The 18,838-nt window shown below is 42.8% G+C and overlaps 1 protein-coding gene across 1 annotated transcript; it reads left to right on the top strand.

The window, feature by feature from the left end:
- Positions 1-8,542: 8,542 nt before the first annotated feature.
- MYOD1 (myogenic differentiation 1) lies at positions 8,543-12,710 on the top strand. The gene is made up of 3 exons (XM_067540667.1): positions 8,543-9,595; positions 11,110-11,188; positions 11,853-12,710. The coding sequence occupies exons 1-3, from the start codon at positions 9,032-9,034 to the stop codon at positions 12,101-12,103; spliced, it is 894 nt and encodes a 297-aa protein (XP_067396768.1). The 5' UTR covers positions 8,543-9,031; the 3' UTR covers positions 12,104-12,710.
- The last annotated feature ends 6,128 nt before the right edge of the window (positions 12,711-18,838 follow it).

The following is an 18,838-nucleotide window of genomic DNA, read 5'->3' as shown; positions in this document are numbered from 1 at the left end:
GTTATGAGTGCATGTCTGCAGGAACATGGCATTCCATGGGTAGACTATTGGGCTATTATCTGCTTTGCTCATACTTGGAAAGACTGTTTGGTAGATGTATACTACTGGTTCAGAGAGGGGTGAGCCTAGTGTGCCAGATATTCCTTCTATTGGCTGGGCAACATATTGTTGAAAAATAGTTACCCCTGTAATGTTACCTAGGGTACAAGCTGGACGAACAGCTGTGTCCCCTCAGTTCTCCAACATGGGGTGCCTTTTACACTGCTTTGCTATTAGAGTTAAATCTGTTCTCACACAGCCTCCAGCATGTAAATTGCTCCCAGTTATCCTGCAAGAGTACTACAGCTAGCCTTGAATTACACTGCAGAGTAATACCAGCAAATTCCCAGTCCTAGATTTTACCCCAGAATTGTATGTCTTGTAGTGCCCAGCTCTCTCCTGGAAAATACAAGCTCATATAAAACCCTTCATTTTATTAATAGAAAATGATCTGCACAAATCCTGTTACCCCAATTGGAGTTTCCCAAACACACTGGTTTGGGAGGTGGGGGGCAGGGGAGGAAGGGAGGAAACGAGTTTATTACCTGCAAAAAAAAATTGTGATAGATTGTGATTGCAAGTAATGAGGCATAAAAGTCAGAATTGGTTACAAGAAAATAAAACACAACAAACACCTAACATAACAATCTAAGTGAATTCAAAGCAAAGACCTCTCTGACCACGTTACAGCAGTCTTACTGGCTGAATTCCTTTCAGTCATGACCCCTCCCCCAGTCTAATGCTGCTTCCTTTGTTCTTCAAGTGTGGTCAATGCCGTGAGTAAAGCGGAAGGGAGGAATAAGTTGGGGCATCTCCTTTCTCTTTTTATAGTTCTTTCTCGTCTTTGAGAATCACTCCAGCTGAGGTTCAGGAGACAGTCTGTGTAGACAGGAGCCCCCCCCCCGCCCAGCTGTTTTTGTCAAGATGTAAATTTTTGCCCACATCCTCTTTCCTGCCAAGAATGCCACTTAAGCGGGTGATAGTCCATTTGATTTTGCTGACACCTGGCTGAGATGTCGGCTAACCTTTGTCTCTGGGGAACTTGTTTGTGACCCTTCCCCAGACCCAGAACGTCTTTAGTAACACATACAGTAGAATTGTATAACTTTACCTACCGTGTTGCCACACATTTTACCAGGACAATAATGATCAGTAAATTGAGTTTTCAAATGATACCTCACAAAGCATGCTTTTTATGAAATTTAGCATAGTCTTGTAAAAGGGATGAACAGAAGAGTACAGGCTCTCACACCATCTTTTAGATAAGATTTAAAACCAAGGTCTCTATCATTTGCCATCACTACAGATACCAGGACAATTTGCATGAGTGTAAATTGAAATATTAACCCTAGTGTACTGGCCAGATTGAGACTAAGCAACTGCATTAATTCCCACATAAATTCTGCTGTTACTTACTGGATAAAATACTCATTTGGTAACATTGACCAACCACCATAATTTATTATTTTAGCTGTAGGCAGGTAATAGTAATGTCCAATATTGCATCCTCTGTATATCCACTGTAGGTATGGCTCATTAGCAACTGACATGGCCACCCAAAGAGTGCCAACTCATCAATTTTGACTTTCAGTAAGTTACTACTATATACATATACTACTATATGGAACTCAGTCACTGAAACAGAATTTAGACACTTTGGAGTTGCCTATATCAAAAGATTATCTGATGTATTTGTAATTTTATTCACACGCTAAGTGATATTCCTAATAGCATTATAGCTATAAAGTGCCATTTTTCTATATAGAAATTTTATTTTGTCCAAAGCTATTATTCTTATTTTACTATGTACATATGCTAATGCTTATCTACAGGCATGATTTATTTATGTATACATACTAGATCTTTAATATCAGAATTGTCCTTTTATTTAGCTGCTACCAAAAATATAGTTATGGAAGAATGGAACGCAAAAGGAGGAAAACAAAACTCCAGAAAACTGCAGTCAAGTGGAAACATTGCAAAGTGAAATGTAAAGTCTGAGTTCCTGAACACAGCTGTAGTAAGTGCTCATTTCCATAAAACAGACATTCTGGCCACTTAAAGAAAAAAAAGGAGTAACACCTTGCTCTATTTCAGTTGCTTTCCCAATCTCCCTTCTATTACTCCAGTGGCCTGTTCAGCTGCTCATGGAAAAAATAACTTCCTCTACATTCTACTACAGTATTCCACAAGAATGGTCCAAGCCACTGTACTAACACTATTGTGAGTGGCAATATATGGGATCATTTTCCTAGGATGCTGTAATAATTAAAAGGATACTTCCATCTCTGGGCCAGATTCCAATACCCGTATTCATGTCGAACAGTAGCTTACTCCACAATTAGTCCCTTTGAGTTCAATTCAGTATAAAACAATTCATCCCTTTGTAAATACTAGTATGCTGCTAGTTGGTTGTGAACACAACAAAACTAATATAAATACATAGTTTAAAAAAATCATTCGAGTAGTTTGTGAACAATTCTCACACTGCCTCTCCACCATGCTATTTGAGTCTCTTACCTTTCCAGAATCTGCTGTAGGCTCACTCAGTTTTCATCTTGGCAGGCTAATATAGTCCCCCTAGTCAACTCCCAAAACTCCTCCTCTTGCAGGGTAAAGGGAAGTCCAACAAAACAAATAACCCAAAATGAGTCCAGTACTTACAGTGCAGGGACTCCTATGTCATCTTTAATCACTGGGCTTCTGCCACAGGTCTTTGGCAGAGATCCACATTTAGCTTCTGCTCTCTCCAGGTTTCCCCCAAGTTCTGGCTTAATGGCCCAAAACACTACCAAATGCTCAGTACGTTACCCAGCTCTTTGCACTCCCTTTAGACTTTTTCCCAAGATTCTTCCAGAATACCTCCCAAGACTTTTGATTGGAGAGACCGAGTAGATTCCATTCAGGTAGAATAACGCACAAGTTGTCCCCACCTTACTGGGGGAAAGGGAACTGTTTATAGCTCTACTCCCTTTCCCAGCATTCATTGCTGCCCAGCCTGCAATCCCTATGATCTAACTGCACAGGTCCCAGAATGCCTTATTTCTATGGTGAACCATGAAAAGGCTTAGAGCTGATCCTTGAACTCCTCTTAAAGGGCCAGATCACACTGCTACATATAGTTATAAATTATTCCCATTCTGCAAATGGGACAACGAAGGTAAAGAGAAGCTAAGTGGCTTTAACAGGTCATAGTAAGCCTTTGACATAGCCAGAAGAACCAAGCAGCCCTATCTCTCAGTCTCACACTTAACACTTGTAATTGTTCCTACATCCCAATGTCTCATTCAAAATAAATAGGGTTTATTACACATCTAATATTAAAATATATATATTACTTTCTTTAGTTGATAGGGAAATACTTCCCAAAAGAAAATTAAAGTCTATTAGTTCTTTTTTGTGCCCAAGAATCACTACTAGAATATCAGAGAGTTGAATGAAACAAGCAAATTTCCACAAGTTTGCTACTTTACCTCTCAGGAACAGCTGGGATATATAATTACGAATGTATTAGGGTGGTCAATAGCTGATCTCTTTGGGACATATCACTTTTCAGCATTGGGGACAAAGTGAAAGAAAGAGGTAGTACAGAGTCAGAAAGATATTAAACCTAATCAGTTTTGTGTTTTAAACAAAATTGATTTTTTTTTTTTGGACAATGGTATAATGTTGACTGTATCTGAGAAGGCATAAGTACTTTTTAGATGGAAAATTGGGAACTGTTGAAAAATGAAATTACATGATTAAAAAAGAATTAATCATTAACATATAATCCAATTGAACTGTTATACAAATAGGAATTCAGTATTGGACCACAGTCAGTATTTTAATTTTATGGACTATGGATGAAATACAGGCCCCATTGAAGTCAATGGGAGCTTTGTCCTTGACTTCAATGGAGCCAGGATTTCATAGTATGTGTGTAATTGCAGCAAGGAAATGAATCGTAGCCAGTTTAGATTTTTTTTAAGTTTTATTTTATTATTTATTACTCTATTGTGGGCTAAAATTGCCCTCTTGCCCGTTGCTATAATTTTTTTTGTTCCAGTGCTGACTGTGGATCTAATCCTGAACGCCTTGCACACCCAAAACCTCCACTGAAATCAATGGGAGTTTAAGATGTCTGTAACATGCACGAACAGGTCCACTTTGGTGTATGTGCTACACCAGATGAATTAAATTAACATTTAGATTAATATATTTATTGTCAGTTTCATGAAATTTTGGATTTTTTAAAATTTCTTTAAGTGCTTCTGAAATGTACACAAATACATGAAATATAACATTCTCTCATCACATTATTTAATTTGTTAGTGCAAAGATGAATTCAACAATCTCTTACTTAATTTCTTGTACCCAGAAGGAAAAGAACCATTCCATGAAACCAGCAAAGTATATTCTGAGTTGAACTGAACAGGGGAAGGTTGTTCATTTCAAATATTTGTTATTGACCGATGTAATGAAAATCGTTAGTGTGAGGGAAAACACACACACATACTGTTGCTCCCTTTTGGGCAGACACTACCAAGCAGTTTTAAAACCTGATTTATAATTTGATTATTAAGTATTGTTTTGCTTTATTTAATAAAACAGTCACTGATCACAGATGTGGGAGTCAAGGTAATGCTAACTGCAAACACACCTGTAAGTATCCATTCTCCTGTGGGTAATATTATTCATGGATAGTTACTTGCCTGCCAGGATCGGCCCCTTTAAAATGGAACTAGGGGTGAAATTGTTCAAAGACTCCTAACTCATCAACAAAGAGAACATCAAATAAAATGGAAACAAGTGATATTCTAAACAGTGAGCAAAGCATTCTAAACATTATATGTGAACTCTGCAAAGGGAGTGACCTGAGATTTGTTTGGTGCTAACATTTTTTTCTAAGGACCAAATTCTGCCACCCCGCTCAACTCAGTAGCACCGTTCCTCTAGAACAGTGTTTCTCAATTAAATTTAGCCACGGAACCCTTTTGAACTGGATAAATAATTGCGGAACCCCCCAAACTCTTAACAGTAGTTTTACATATGGGGCCAAAAAAAAAAAGTCAAAATAAGCAAATTATATACAAACAGCTAGGTCAGCGTTTCTCAATTAAATTTCCCCGCAGAACCCTTTAGGCTCCGCAGGGAAATTACACATACTCGATACCCTCCGCCGAAAAATCCGGGACATCTTCCCTTTTTCGGCAGCGCGGAGAACAGCTGCTCTCGGCGGCGTGATGTCACTTTCTCGCAGAACCCTAACAGTGTTCCCCACCAATTGAGAAACACTGCTCTAGAAGCAGTCCCATTGAAAAGCATGGGAGTACATGCACAGCAAGAGAGGACTCCGTATCGGGGTGTCAGATGCTGTCTCCAAGTGTTTTACAAACAGAAGCTCTTATGTGAAGGGGTAACTTTGCCATGCAAATCTAGGTCATAGTGGCCAGGTCAAAACCACTATTGCTCTGCTACATTGGTGTGACAGCTACAAGTAGGTCTGCACTCAGTTCTCCTAAGGGGCTGCTTTACTAATGCATTAATCCATTGGTTTCTTAGAGGCATCAACTTGTCCCTGAACCATATGACTGCAATTTACCAGTGTTAGGTCATGTCTCCTACATCAGCAGCCACCCTCCCACACACACACAGTTGTTTTCTGTAAGGGCCAAACGTATCCCCAAAGTATCCGGGCGTGGCACGCCTCCTCCACACACACCCCTTTGTCCGGTGCCTGGCTCCAGCAGGGCCAGGTGGGACACAGCAAGCCCCGCCACGGAGGATCTTGTGGTGAGACTGCTGGCTGGGCGCTCCTAAACAGTCCCTTTGCCGGCGGCGGCGGCAGCAGCATTACAAGCCCCTGCCGGGTAACGCTGTAGGAGCCGCATTTCGCGAGGCAGGGCCAGCCTAGACGGGCTGCGAGGTCGCGGCCAAACTCTCGGCTGTAGGGAGTGAGGGGGCGCCCCCTGGCGGGCGAGTTGTGCCACACACCCGGGGGGGGGGGGAAGTAGTGCGGGATTGGCGCGCTGGGGCGGCTCGCTCGCCTAGCGCTGCGCTTTGCGCGGATTCCAAGAGGCCCGGCCCCGCTGTGAGACGGGTGGGGCCCAGCCACTGCGCCCAGCTGAGCCCCGCAGAAGAGGCTCGCTGCACCGCCGCGCAGGGCGGACGGTCTCGCGCTCGCACGGCCACGCGGGGGGCGATCTGCAGCCCCCTTTTCCAGCCGCCAAGGCTCCGCGCTGGGCGAGTCTTTATCTCCACCTGCTGGCCCCGGGCGCCTTTAACCTTCGCTAGCGCCTGACTCCCCTTGACTCCTGTCTCCCCCCTCCCACCCCTTTCCTCGCTCTTTAGCTGCATGCATCCCCCCCCCCGGAGCCGGCGTCCAGGCCTTTGGTAGCGGGTTCCGCCAGGCAGGCGGCGGATCTGTGCTCAGGGACGCCAGGGGCTTGTTGCCCGGGCACGCGACTGTTTTTCCACGCTGCTTCCCGAGGGACGAGTCTCCCCCCGGTGTCCCAGCCCCGTGGCTCTAACGGGCTCGGCCAGGACCCGCCGGGCGTGATCCCCTTTGAAGACGCCACCAGGGCGTTTTCAGCCCTCCCCTCTGCCTTCCCCCCACCTTTCCTCCCTCTTCTAACTTTCACATCTGAGTTCTCCAGCGTGTTAGAGAGACAGCCCCCCCCCCACCTCCACGTTATCAGCCTGGGGGCGATTTGGGAGAGAGGGGCACAAATCCTGGCCGTCCGATCACATTCTATTTCCTTCCTTCAGACAGTCCAAACGTCAATGGGGCCTCGAGTACACCCACTGGGAGGACGGGCAGGGGAGAAAGGCTGGCTGGCCTCCCCCTCCTCGCTCTGCAAAGCAAGTCCACACCAGAGCCCTGCAGCGGGACTTGATCGCAAGCTGCTGCTTTCATTTCAGACTCAGCAACCGTACACCCCCCTGGTATGCCTTTCTGTCATCAGGTTGAATATATTTCTCGATCTTCTAAGGCAATGAATCCTGCATCATGCCAGGAGCCATTCTCTAGTGGTGCTGGTGTGGGAGGAGGACAGTTATCCATTCGGAAGGCCTGCCTGACACAGACTTGTTGCTCGCAGTGTGAAAGTGAGGCGCACTCTACACACCATCGACACAAACCCCTACACCTACTTTAAAAAACTCATTTCCTTTATTGGGTTTCATCGCTCCCGTTTTCTCTGACAGCACGCTTTTCTTCTCGGTCCCTATTCCCGCGGCTTTCCATAAAGCAAAAACCAAACCAGAGACCGCAACAAACAAATCAATTGCATCCTCGGCGCGAAGTCCGCGATCAATTTCAGTGTCCCGTCCCTTCTCAATGGGGGAGATGGCCAGTGGGCAAACACCAGACGGCTCGGTATAGTGTTCAGGACAGGAGGGGACCCTCTCCAGCTCGATTTCGAATTATTTTAGGAGGTTCTTTTACAAATCAAACTCTAAATTATCTGGCCAGAGACATGGGCAGAACAAGGTCTAGCAAGTTAAAGGTTTTACTATTACAACGGAGTCAAGTCCGTTTAAAGTGATGTGAAGTCTAAGTCAGAAATTTTCGAACCATTCGATTTTTTCTCGTATCAGACCACGAACTAAGTCAATCAAATACAATGATTTAGAAGGGAAAACACAGATAATAGTCCTTTTCGCCTTCGGACTGCTTCCCGGATTCCTTGAATATCAGCTGCACCCTATTCCTGGGTACAAAAGTTACACCGCATTTTTTCACTTTTGCAAATGATTGACAGAAAATATTAGGTTCCTAGAAGGAAAACTAAAGGCGAGAGAGAGAAAGCGAGAGAGAGAGAGAAAACAACATAAAGTGCATCTGTGTGATCCTAAAAACAGCACCCAGCTCACTCGCCCTTCCTGAAAAGACAAATTGCAACAGGAAGAGAAAAAAACAAAACAACCTGCAATGCGAAGTTCTATTTCCTTCTGAACGAAAAAGTTGCTATTCATATATTTACAATTTGGCAAATGTTCCCTTACAAACGATGTCACTCAATATATCAATCACAGTGAAGATATATTTTAAAACTACCACTAAAGGAATATATCTTCATTTCTTTGTCAGTAGCTTGGTTCTCTCGTTGTACTATATTGTTTCTTAATCGCTGATCAGAAGAGAACTTTTGCAAAGTGCCATTAAAACGATAAATATCTATTTTAGCTAGCTAGCTTTCTCTCAACTGCAATAGCCAATAGCTAGTTTAACAGCAGAAATCTTTTGCACGTAGCAAAAGCTTCAGTGGGAATAGCCCAGATCAGAACCTGAATATAAAAGTTTTGTTTTGATTTTCTTTGCAATATTCTTCATCAAGAAGCCTTTACATAAAAATATCAGTCATATCCTCAACTATTTGCATAAATACGAAAGCCCCTAAAATACCACTTGAGCAAGGGTGAGAAGAGGAGCGCTCATGCAGAAAAGAGTTAAAATAAAGATGATCCCACTGTGACGCTTATTTGCTGGCTGCAGTTTGACATTTGCAAAAACTTTCCTACAACTTTGGCCTGACAAGGGCTCCAGCTGCCCTCCAATCAGACGCGACCCCTTCCTCGCCCACCCCCTCCCAGACCCCAGCCACTGCCTCCTTGGGCCGAAGGGATTGGCCGGCAGGTGAAAAGGAGCTGGGCCGGCAGGAATCCCCCCCCTCCCTCAAGCCAGGCTTTGGGATAAATAGGGTCACCAAGTGTGCTGTCTGGATGGGCATCGGGGGAGGGTGTTTCAGTGTCATGCCAAGGCAGAGCTGAACGGGGGCAGGGAGACAATCACCAGCCAAAGCTAAAGAGCTGTTTTGTCTCAGCCTAGGAAAGCGTCTCTCTCCCAATTAATTGGAGACACTTGTGTGAGAGCGACTCCACTGAAGGTCCGGGGGGGGGGGAGTTAAACTAGATTAGTCTGGAGGATAAACCCCCCCCGATTCAAGCAGTTTACTTTGCACTGACCGGCTGCTGTCCCGTGGCTACTGCCCCTGCTTCTGCCGCCCCCATGGACTTGCTAGGCCCCATGGAGATAACGGATGGCTCCCTCTGCTCCTTCTCGGCGGCCGATGACTTTTACGACGACCCCTGCTTCAACACCTCGGACATGCACTTCTTCGAGGACCTGGACCCGCGGCTGGTGCACGTGGGTGGCTTGCTGAAGCCGGAGGAGCCGCACCCCCACCACGCGCACCACCACCACCACCACCACCACGAGGACGAGCACATCCGGGCGCCCAGCGGCCACCACCAGGCCGGCCGCTGCCTGCTGTGGGCTTGCAAAGCCTGCAAGCGGAAGACGACCAACGCCGACCGCCGCAAGGCGGCCACCATGCGGGAGCGGCGGCGGCTCAGCAAAGTGAACGAGGCGTTCGAGACCCTCAAGCGCTGCACCTCCACCAACCCCAACCAGCGCCTGCCCAAGGTGGAGATCCTGCGCAACGCCATCCGCTACATCGAGAGCCTGCAGGCGCTGCTGCGGGAGCAGGAGGACAGCTACTACCCGGGGCTGGAGCACTACAGCGGCGAGTCGGACGCCTCCAGCCCCCGTTCCAACTGCTCCGACGGCATGGTGAGCGCGGGGAGGGGGGCACCCGGGCCGGGGAACGCCTTGCCACGATCTGCCCTGGGAGGGGAGGCTTCCGTGGCCTTCGCTCCCTGAGATGGGAGATGAGACTCTTCCCCCCCCCCCCCATACCTTGATCCCTGGGAGGAAGGAAAGACCCTCTCCCCCCCCCCCCCCCAATACCATGATGCCTGGGAAAGAAGCAGGGAGTCCTACCGTTTACCCCCGGACCCTGGGATGGGAGATGTGGTTCCCTCTTGTACCCTGATCCCTGAGAGGGCTCCTGTCTAGCCTGGTCTCCCTAAAGCCCTGCTGCGAGTGGCTCCCTGGGAGTGCTGTTGCTGGGCCCCTGGGAGAGGAGAGGTAGGGATCCCCCATCCCAGGGTGCCTGCTATCCTTCTGTCTGAACTCTGTAAGGACAGACCTAGGGCAGAGTAGCCAGGATCCCCTCTGTACTAAATAAAGGTGGACTCACCGGAGGGCTGGTGAGGGAGAGGAGTTTGTTTTCTAGTCTCCGTCACAGTGGGTATCTATCCAACACCCTTGGATCTCAGTGAGGAGAGCTGGAGCCTCTGAGGGTGGCGTCCCAGGAAGGGGCTCCCTCTGCCATCTCAGTACAGCCACAGGTGGGGCGACTCAGGTTCCTGATCACCTGTGAGTGCAGCTCTGGAGAAGTCTTGCTTGGGTTCCACATCTTCTGATGTTTATTGGGGGAAGCCAAGGAAAGTGGCACTCCTGATCCTGGGGTAGGGAAGCAGGAGAAATATACAGCTGGGGCTGTAGTTTAGCTATTCCTGGTCCCCACTCCTCAAACACAGACTGCCTCTGAGATGAGAATCACAAAAACACTGGGACAAAGGGCTATGCCCTGAAGGGGATGATCCTTACTGGACCTGAATATTTGGCAGATAATAGAGCCGAGGGAAGATTTATGTGACCAATTCCTCCTCAAAATATAGCATTCCCATTTCTTTTGTTGGTAGGATCTCTGTCATTGTATGTGAAAGCATCAAGGGTGAAAATTAAATGTACCAGTCAGGATTTTTTTCTGTATGACATAAGGGAAAGAGAGTGAATAGAAAGACTACTAATGGGGGAAATAGGATTTCTTGCTAAGGAAAAGGCTTTTAAAGTATTAAGACAATTGGATTCTCCCTCACCCCTTAACAACATCTCCCTTAACAAATCAAATGTTCTATTCTGTAATCCAGACTCACTTAGAACAATCACTAATTAAAATGTTAGGAAGCGTGTGTGTGTAATAAATTATATATAATGGCAAAAAAAAGAGAGCCCCCAAAATCCTTGGAATACTTTTGTAATATAAAATATTCTTGATTTAATATCTATTGAGCAAGATTCTGTTTTCCCTCTTTCAGGGAAGCTAAAGTTTTACTGTATTTCAGCAAGGGTTGGGACTATGACACACCAGAGACTGGAATATGAAATTAGATTTTTGGAAACCTTGTGAATATTCTGCTTCTGATCTGGTGACATGCATCCATTCTTTTGATTTCCAGATGGAGTACAGTGGGCCCTCTTGCAGCTCTCGCAGGAGGAATTGCTATGACAGCAACTACTACACAGAATCACCAAATGGTAAGTATTTGTCTTAATTCCAAAGACAGGTGTGTGGAAGTGGAGATTGTCAGCAGAACACGCTTCCTCTGCCCCTTCTCTCACACAAGTGCTAAGCAGACTCCCGAAGGGCTGAAGGAAAAAACTCCCCTTCCTGCCAGCAAGCAAGCTATGGACACTGATCCAGGCTTCCCTGCATTGTTTCCATAATTCTGTTTGCAAATGTGGGGATATCTTATGCTTGCATTTCATATAACAATTATTATTATACTTACTGTGTGCTTTGGCATGCATGTTCATCTCTGCAAACAGGCTTCAGATTTTAAACTGTGCTTTGCAACAGCGACTGGCCTGTCCCAAAATTTTGGATCCAAATTTTGGAGATGTTCTTGGCTGAATTCAGAGCAACCAATTCCCTTTCTGTACTGAACCAAAACCCTGGCTCCAAACTTCCTCAGACTAGTGCTAGATCATCCACACTTTGAGGCTCCAGACTTTGCAAGTTCTAGTATGATCTCTACCTTTTAATGATTGGCATCTTTCAACAATATTTATTATACATTTCCACTGAATCTTTATGTGCTCTGTAATACTAGTTGTTTTTAAGGGTCCTCTGGAAGAACTACCTCCCCTTGGCATTAATTCCTCATTGGGTTAATTGATCTCCTTTTCCCTCTATCCTTAGATCCAAAACATGGGAAGAGTTCAGTTGTCTCCAGCCTGGACTGTCTATCAAGCATTGTGGAGAGGATTTCCACAGATAACTCCACCTGCCCGGTGCTGCCCACAGTGGAAGGTGGAGCTGAGGGCAATCCCTGTTCACCCCAAGAAGGAGCTACCCTGAGTGAGAGTGGAGCCCAAATCCCCTCACCTACCAACTGCACCCAGATTCCCCAGGACAACAGCAGCAGTGACCCTATCTACCAAGTGTTATAAAGCCAGGTCCAGCTGCGCTGCTGTGTAAACACAAACTGCTATATGCTGCAAGCTCAAAGACCTGCCGTGAAAGACTTTAAGTATTTCTTTTTCCAGTTCTAAAATATCTCTCAAAATTCCTTCAAATATATAATTTTTCAAGCCTGTATTATTTCAAAATACACTTAATTATTTATTGGTTGTTGAACTAAAGCTATTTAATATGTCTAGAGGTAAAATTGCATAGCACGAGATGGCAATGTTTAATATGTGTTTTGGGCAATGGGAGCCTCACTCTTGAGTTCTGGTAATACTTTTGAGAAGAAAACTAGATGAATCTCAGGAGTAAAGGCATCACACTTCCTTACTGTTACCCCCAGGCCTGCCCAAAATAAGGTTGTGGACCATTTTTTATAATATTTTTTTTTTTTGTATAATTGTAAATAAGAGCTGCTTTGCAAAAAACAAACAAACAAAAAAAAACCCAAACAAGAAAACAAAAAAAAGAATTAAATATTTAATGTTGCTTGGTTTGTCGTGTCAAACTTTAACTTTATATATTTATACAATGTGGTTGCCAAGAATGTTTTCAACAATATTCTAAATAAAGATCCTTATTTATAAAATCTGTGGCAGTCTCCTGACTTTCCTTAGGGCTTCTAGAATTACTACCACATTTAGGAGCGGTGTTCTGAGTGCTGCTTTGGCAGGAGGAAGATGATTCAGCAAAGCAATCCGGCACTGTCCCACAGACTTCCGTAATTGTGCCAAAGTGGGGTCCGTTTTCTGGGTATCCTAGTGAGGTGCTTTCTTACAAATCTGAGATTATGAAAAATGTATATTGAGCCAGACATTTGCATGGCACTTACAAGCATAAAGACTCATTCCCTGCCCCAAGGAGTTGACACTATAATGACTCAATCTCATAAGGCATTGTTTAAGAGCTAAGTATTATGAGAATCCTCAATTCCCTTTACAGCTATTGGGTGGGAAGGTCATTCTGCACTTGGCTTGAGGTGCTCAGCATCATGCAGGATCAGGTACCAAATTACCATAAATGTTTCGATAAGACATGTTCTACCTGTAAGATGACATTCTGTATCTGAACATTCATGGGCACCAGAAAATAAATGGAGCTCAACGCCATGTCCTGCACCTCAGCTTTCTCTAAGGTCTGGGATGTTTGTATTTGAGGTTCCAGCTTTCAGACAATTACAGATAGGCCTAAGAAGAGAAGCTTGGATTTGGATCTGAACTTTTTCCTGGCTTTGGAGGTGTTGCAATCCAGCGATCTGGTTCTGGTTTGGAGCCCTCTCTAAAAATAACCAGTGAGCTACATCTCCTTCAACATAGGGAATCTTGTGAGCTTGCCATGAAATGTATAAGACCTAAATACAGATTTACATCAGTACATTATCATTAATCCATACACGCATGTTTGTGCAAAAATAACCAGCTACTATGACACAGAATGAAACCACCCATTCTTTTCACATCACTGTGATGTATGCATTTATATAAGTGTTTAAAAAAAATCTTAAGAAAATCACATATGCAAATGACCATATGTTCCAAATAATTTGCTAATGGTTCAGCCATTTCATTCGCTGAGATGCATATAAAGATAAACTGTGCAAACCTCATGTCTTCTGTAGGAATGTGGGGAACAGCTATTGCCATTGAACTGCCTCCCACTTCCTGGTCCCCTGCTGAGGGGGAGTACCTGGCCTCATGTTGGACAGACGTATGCATCATTCCTCCTTGCCAGCCCTGTGTAGCCTACCCACAACAGGAGTGTTTGGAACCCTCTTGAGCCTAAAATGGGGATCCATCTTTCAGAACTCCTGGGAACAGCAGCAGCCAGGGGAAATTCCTGGAAGCATTGCTGAGACCATTGGTGGCAGTAAATGAGTGTGGTGTGGAGGCTCACAGTTGGCCCCATAACACAACGATCTTTGGGAGAGAGGATCCTTGGGAAGTTCTCCTCCAACCTTGTGCCTTTCATTGTCTTTACTGTAGGAAGGGCTGATCCAGCCCACAGATGTTAATACTGCCCGTCTATCTAATAAGTTCTTCCATTAAAAATAAATGGACCAAAGTCTGTTCTCATTTACGCTGTTATAAACCATTTAAGCCAGCAGAATGGCACCAGTGTAAGTTTGATCAGAATCCAGCCCTAATTTATAAAGATCAAATACATCAATTTAAGGACTGACCTAATGCTCCCTGAATTCAATGGTTAGACTTTCATTGCTTTCACTGGACAATGGATCAGGCCCACAGTGAAAAAAGTGCTTTGAGTATTCTAGTCCCTTCTCTTCCCACACTCCTAGTCTGGTAAAAGTATCGTGGATGTAATTTTATGCTTATGTAAATTGAAGCCAGTGGAAGTTTTGCCTGCTCAGGAAATACAAGACTGCCTAAATTATTATTATAACGTTTGGGCCTGATACACCACTGCATTGCTCCAGCTTTACACCAGGGAACATTCAACACAACAGAGTCACGCTGATGTCAAACTGGAGCAGCACAGTGGTGAATCAGGCCATTTGTGCTGGCCAGTATGCATGCAGTTCCGTGTTTAGTCATGTATATTACGTTTCATTTATTTATTTTAGCAACCCAAGTTTCCACATACTGACGTTAATGTTACAACAGAGAACAAGCACTTAACACATCTCAAAATAGACAGATGGATAAAAAAGAACAAATATTCACACCTTTACTATGCAAGGCCCCATCTTTTCCCATTGACGTCAATGGGGAAAGGCCAGTTGAGTTAATGGGAGCTGCAATGGCTCAATAGGGCACTGACGCATATAATTATACATTTTAAGGTTAATTTTATGTTCAATTTTTTATTTAAATAAGGAATATTGAGAACAGTGAAATTTCTCCCTCTCCATTTTCAATGGTAATACACTTAAATGAAATGCTTATGGGTAAAACACCTCTCTGTGTTATATGGAAGCACAAGTGTAACTGATAGAAGAAGTGTGGTGAAATAGATTTTATCAGGAGGTTTCAGCCCTGGATTCCAAATACCTCAAAGTTATGAATGTTTAAATCTCAGGGTTTAGTTTAGCCTATTGGAGAGGGGACATAAGCAAAAGTGAGAAGCAGATGAAAGCGTGGGCCAACATTTTCAAACCTGAGAGCCTAAATTGAGGCTCCTAAATCAACATCCCAGATCTACATCTTGCAAAGTACAGAGCACTTAACAGATACGCACATGCTTACAGTTAAACACATGATTAGTTCCACTGAAGTCAATGGGATTATTCATATGCTTAAAGCTAAAAATGAATTTAACTGTTTCACTGAATCAGATTGGAGTGTTCAGCAGGATTGAGCCCCTACATAAAAATGACCTGATTTTCAAAGGTGCTGAGCATCTGCAGCTCCCATTGACTTCCATGGGATTTGTGGGAATGATACCTTTGAAAAGCAGACCAAATTTAAATCTATATGCAGACATTTCAGATAAAAGAGCCTAACTTCAGGCATGGATTTTAGAAAGCATCGACATTCCTCGTGCAATGTTACTCCCCTAAGGAAACTCACAGAAATATGAAAAATTAAAGGAAGTCTATGCCTAAGTATATATAGAGATAAATATGTGAAACAGGAACATTTTGTTTTCTTGAAGCAGGGTCGACTGTATAATCCTTGAGTGTCCTATTGCGGCCAAATGTGATATGACAGGTTATTTTATTCGGATTGTTATTATGGGTAAAACACAATACAACAAATTTATATTTATTTATTTATATTTATTGCTTTGGACATTGATGTGATGATATTTAAGATGTAAACAAATAACAAAAATAGAATTAGTTGAATTTTTGTCATTCAGTTTAGAAAATGAAAACATATCACAAAAAGCTGTTTATTTTTTTTTAACTTTTTGATTTCAAACACAAAATTTCATGACTTTTTTTATCAACACATGACATTTTTTCTCATACTAAAACTCTTATATTAGGTAAAAAAAAATCAAATAACCATTTAAATTAAAAATTCAATTAAAATACAAAACATTAAAAACAAAAAAAAGGGTTCATTTCACACCCAGTGAAATGTTAATATCAAAAGTTTGTATGGATTGTTTTAAAAAGTTCAATCAGCTCTAATCAGAAACATTAAAGAAAGAAAAAATATCTACTTAGCACCTGTTTCATAGCAGATGCGCCTTTTGCAAAATGGCTTGTCATTTGAAATAAATAATTGACCTTATAAACCCAACTATAGATACAAAAATATATGAATAGTACGTGGCTACTTCTAAAAATAGAATATAAGAAATGCATTAAGATGAACCCTGGATATTAGCACTTGTAGAGCATTTTAGTTTTAAGGATACCTTTGGAAATAATACATCTTGCTCATGGGGAGATATGTAAGACTCTGAACATTGTGCAGAGAAAACTAAGAGTCAATAACTGCTCACTTTAGTTGTATTACAGTCGTTAATCTGACTACACGTGCGTACATGGAGAAATATTCAGTTGTAAATTAATCAAATATTTGTTACTGGATATAATTTGAACATTAATAATAGGATAAATAATATAATGTGTGTCCGCTTTTCTCTATAAATCATTATTAACTTGATCCTGCTCACTTGGACATCAGTGACAAAACTCACCTTTAGTGGAAGCATAATCAGTAATTCCTATATATCACATTTGTGGTGATAATGCCCATAGTATAAATTGCAGAGCCATATAATAAATTGCATGTATCATGCCCCTTTGCTTATTACACCTGCACTCTGTTCACTAATCCATCTTTACCATGACTGCTTCTAATCCAAATTCCTCTGCAACTTCAAAGAAGCTGCTGGTTTTTTAAAGATCAGCCTGCCTGAAAAAATGGCCTAACAGGAAATAGAAATAGCTCCAATCAAAATTTTTATCATGCCCAAAAACATTTCTGAACTACTTTTTCTGAAACATATGTGGCATCTACAGAATGCATGCTGGTGTGGGGTGATAAAAAGGTCTTTTGGACTAACCTCTATAAACCACACATAGCATTGCTAGTTGTAAATAAAGTAGCCTTCCCAAACTCATGTCATTGTCCTTTATACAGCATTATCTTCTATTCCATAAATGTATGTGTTTTATATACACACACACACGCAGACATACATTACTTAAGTCACAGTGATAGTCATGTGATAAAACACATTTATGTCACATATTTGACTACCTCATCTGGATTCTTCTCATTAATGCTTCGCAGCCAAAGCTAATTTATTTCTAATCAGTTCAAATCCAGCAATCACCATTTTATTTAAAATAGAGAGAGGAACTGTCACAAAAACCTTACTTTCTTTCCCCCTAAATGTGAAGTGTGTGCAGGACCTGGCATGGGGTAGAAGGGGAAAGGTGTGTTTCTCTAAACAACCTTCACCTCCCCTGATCTTAGGGCTGACCAGGGACTGAATGGGACCCCAGAACAACAAAACAGTTCTACATTATGCCACCTAGGGCAGTCCCTTCCCACCCCCAGTCTACCCAGGAATGCCTCCTATGCTGAGAGTGGGTGGTGTAGACGACCTATGCCAGTTTTATGCTACCTGGAGATTTCCTTGTTAGGGCAGCTCCTTTGTGCTACAAAGGGGATGGAGCTGGGAGCCAGGCTGGCCCATTATGGAGTCACCTGGATAATGACCTAACTGTTTTAGACTTAATAGTAGAGATTAATTTACCTCAAAACCCACAATATCACTCAGAGCTCTCCTGGTAACAAAATTAGTATAGGAGGTTAGCTCACATTTTTATAAAAGATCAATAATGCTATAATTTTCTGTATAGACATGTTAGCAGCCCAAACTAGTGGGTTGTTTTATGTAAGTTTCGACAAATGATGCCAGCATTGCTGAAATGTAGCCACAACAGGCTGGCAAGTGCTGGACATGAATTAAAGGTCTACATAACTAATAGCAAAATGTAACAAAAAAGTCAGCCCCCTAGACTAGATCTTTTCTCAAAATCTCAGAGCCAGAATGACTAGTTCACTCGGACTGCGTAACGTCACCAGAGTGGTGAAAACAGTACACAGTGGTAAAATGGACCTTCAAATTCCCAAAAGCTAGGTGTATGGATCTGTAGATACCGAGAGAAATCCTGGCCCCACTAAACTAAAATGTAAAACTCCCATTGATTTCAGAAGGGTCAGGAAATTTCTCCTAGGGTATTCCTGTATTCTTGGTATAAGCATTATTTTAATAATAAGACTTTTAGTTAAAAAAAATACTCCCTCCCTCCCGCTCCAAAAGAGCAGAAGTTGTGTAGCATATTGACCTAAGACTTAGAGCATGAAGTTAATATCAGCACTGACCATTTCAACTGACCTTGAAATGTTTTGGGTTTTTTTTTTTTTTTTGGTGACTGATGATAATAACTGTCCAAGAGCAGCATCTGCAGGAGAAAATGTAAACTGCATTTGTTTCCTCAATGATCTATTTAATACACTGTATTTTTAATCAGACAAATATTCTTTTTTCCTCTCAATTTTTGTTGATGAAAAAATAGTTAGGTGCGGGAAAGATTATCATCATTGTTTGTACTATAGTAGTGTTCTGGGGCCCCGCTCAGAACCTTGTTGTGTTAGGCACAATAAAATCCACATCTGAAGACCCAGGCACTACTCTGACATTTTTACATCTAAGTAGACATAGAAAATAAAAGGATGTAGTATTATCTTATTATTGTGTAAATTGTGAAGGGGGAACATTCTACATTTCTC

Source organism: Emydura macquarii, unplaced genomic scaffold (genome assembly GCF_026122565.2).
Source record: "Emydura macquarii macquarii isolate MOO-44397 ecotype Brisbane River unplaced genomic scaffold, CSIRO-AGI_Emac_v2 contig_587, whole genome shotgun sequence".
Classification (NCBI taxonomy): domain Eukaryota; kingdom Metazoa; phylum Chordata; order Testudines; family Chelidae; genus Emydura; species Emydura macquarii.
Note: the sequence above shows the minus strand (reverse complement) of the source record. Positions and strands in the feature narration are given on the sequence as shown.

Bases quoted from the DNA above. Each gene is read 5' to 3' on its own strand.
- MYOD1 (XM_067540667.1), top strand. From the start codon at position 9,032: ATGGACTTGCTAGGCCCCATGGAGATAACGGATGGCTCCCTCTGCTCC. The intron at 9,596-11,109 runs GTGAGCGCGGGG...TTTGATTTCCAG, and splicing joins CCAACTGCTCCGACGGCATG to ATGGAGTACAGTGGGCCCTC. The intron at 11,189-11,852 runs GTAAGTATTTGT...CTCTATCCTTAG, and splicing joins CTACACAGAATCACCAAATG to ATCCAAAACATGGGAAGAGT.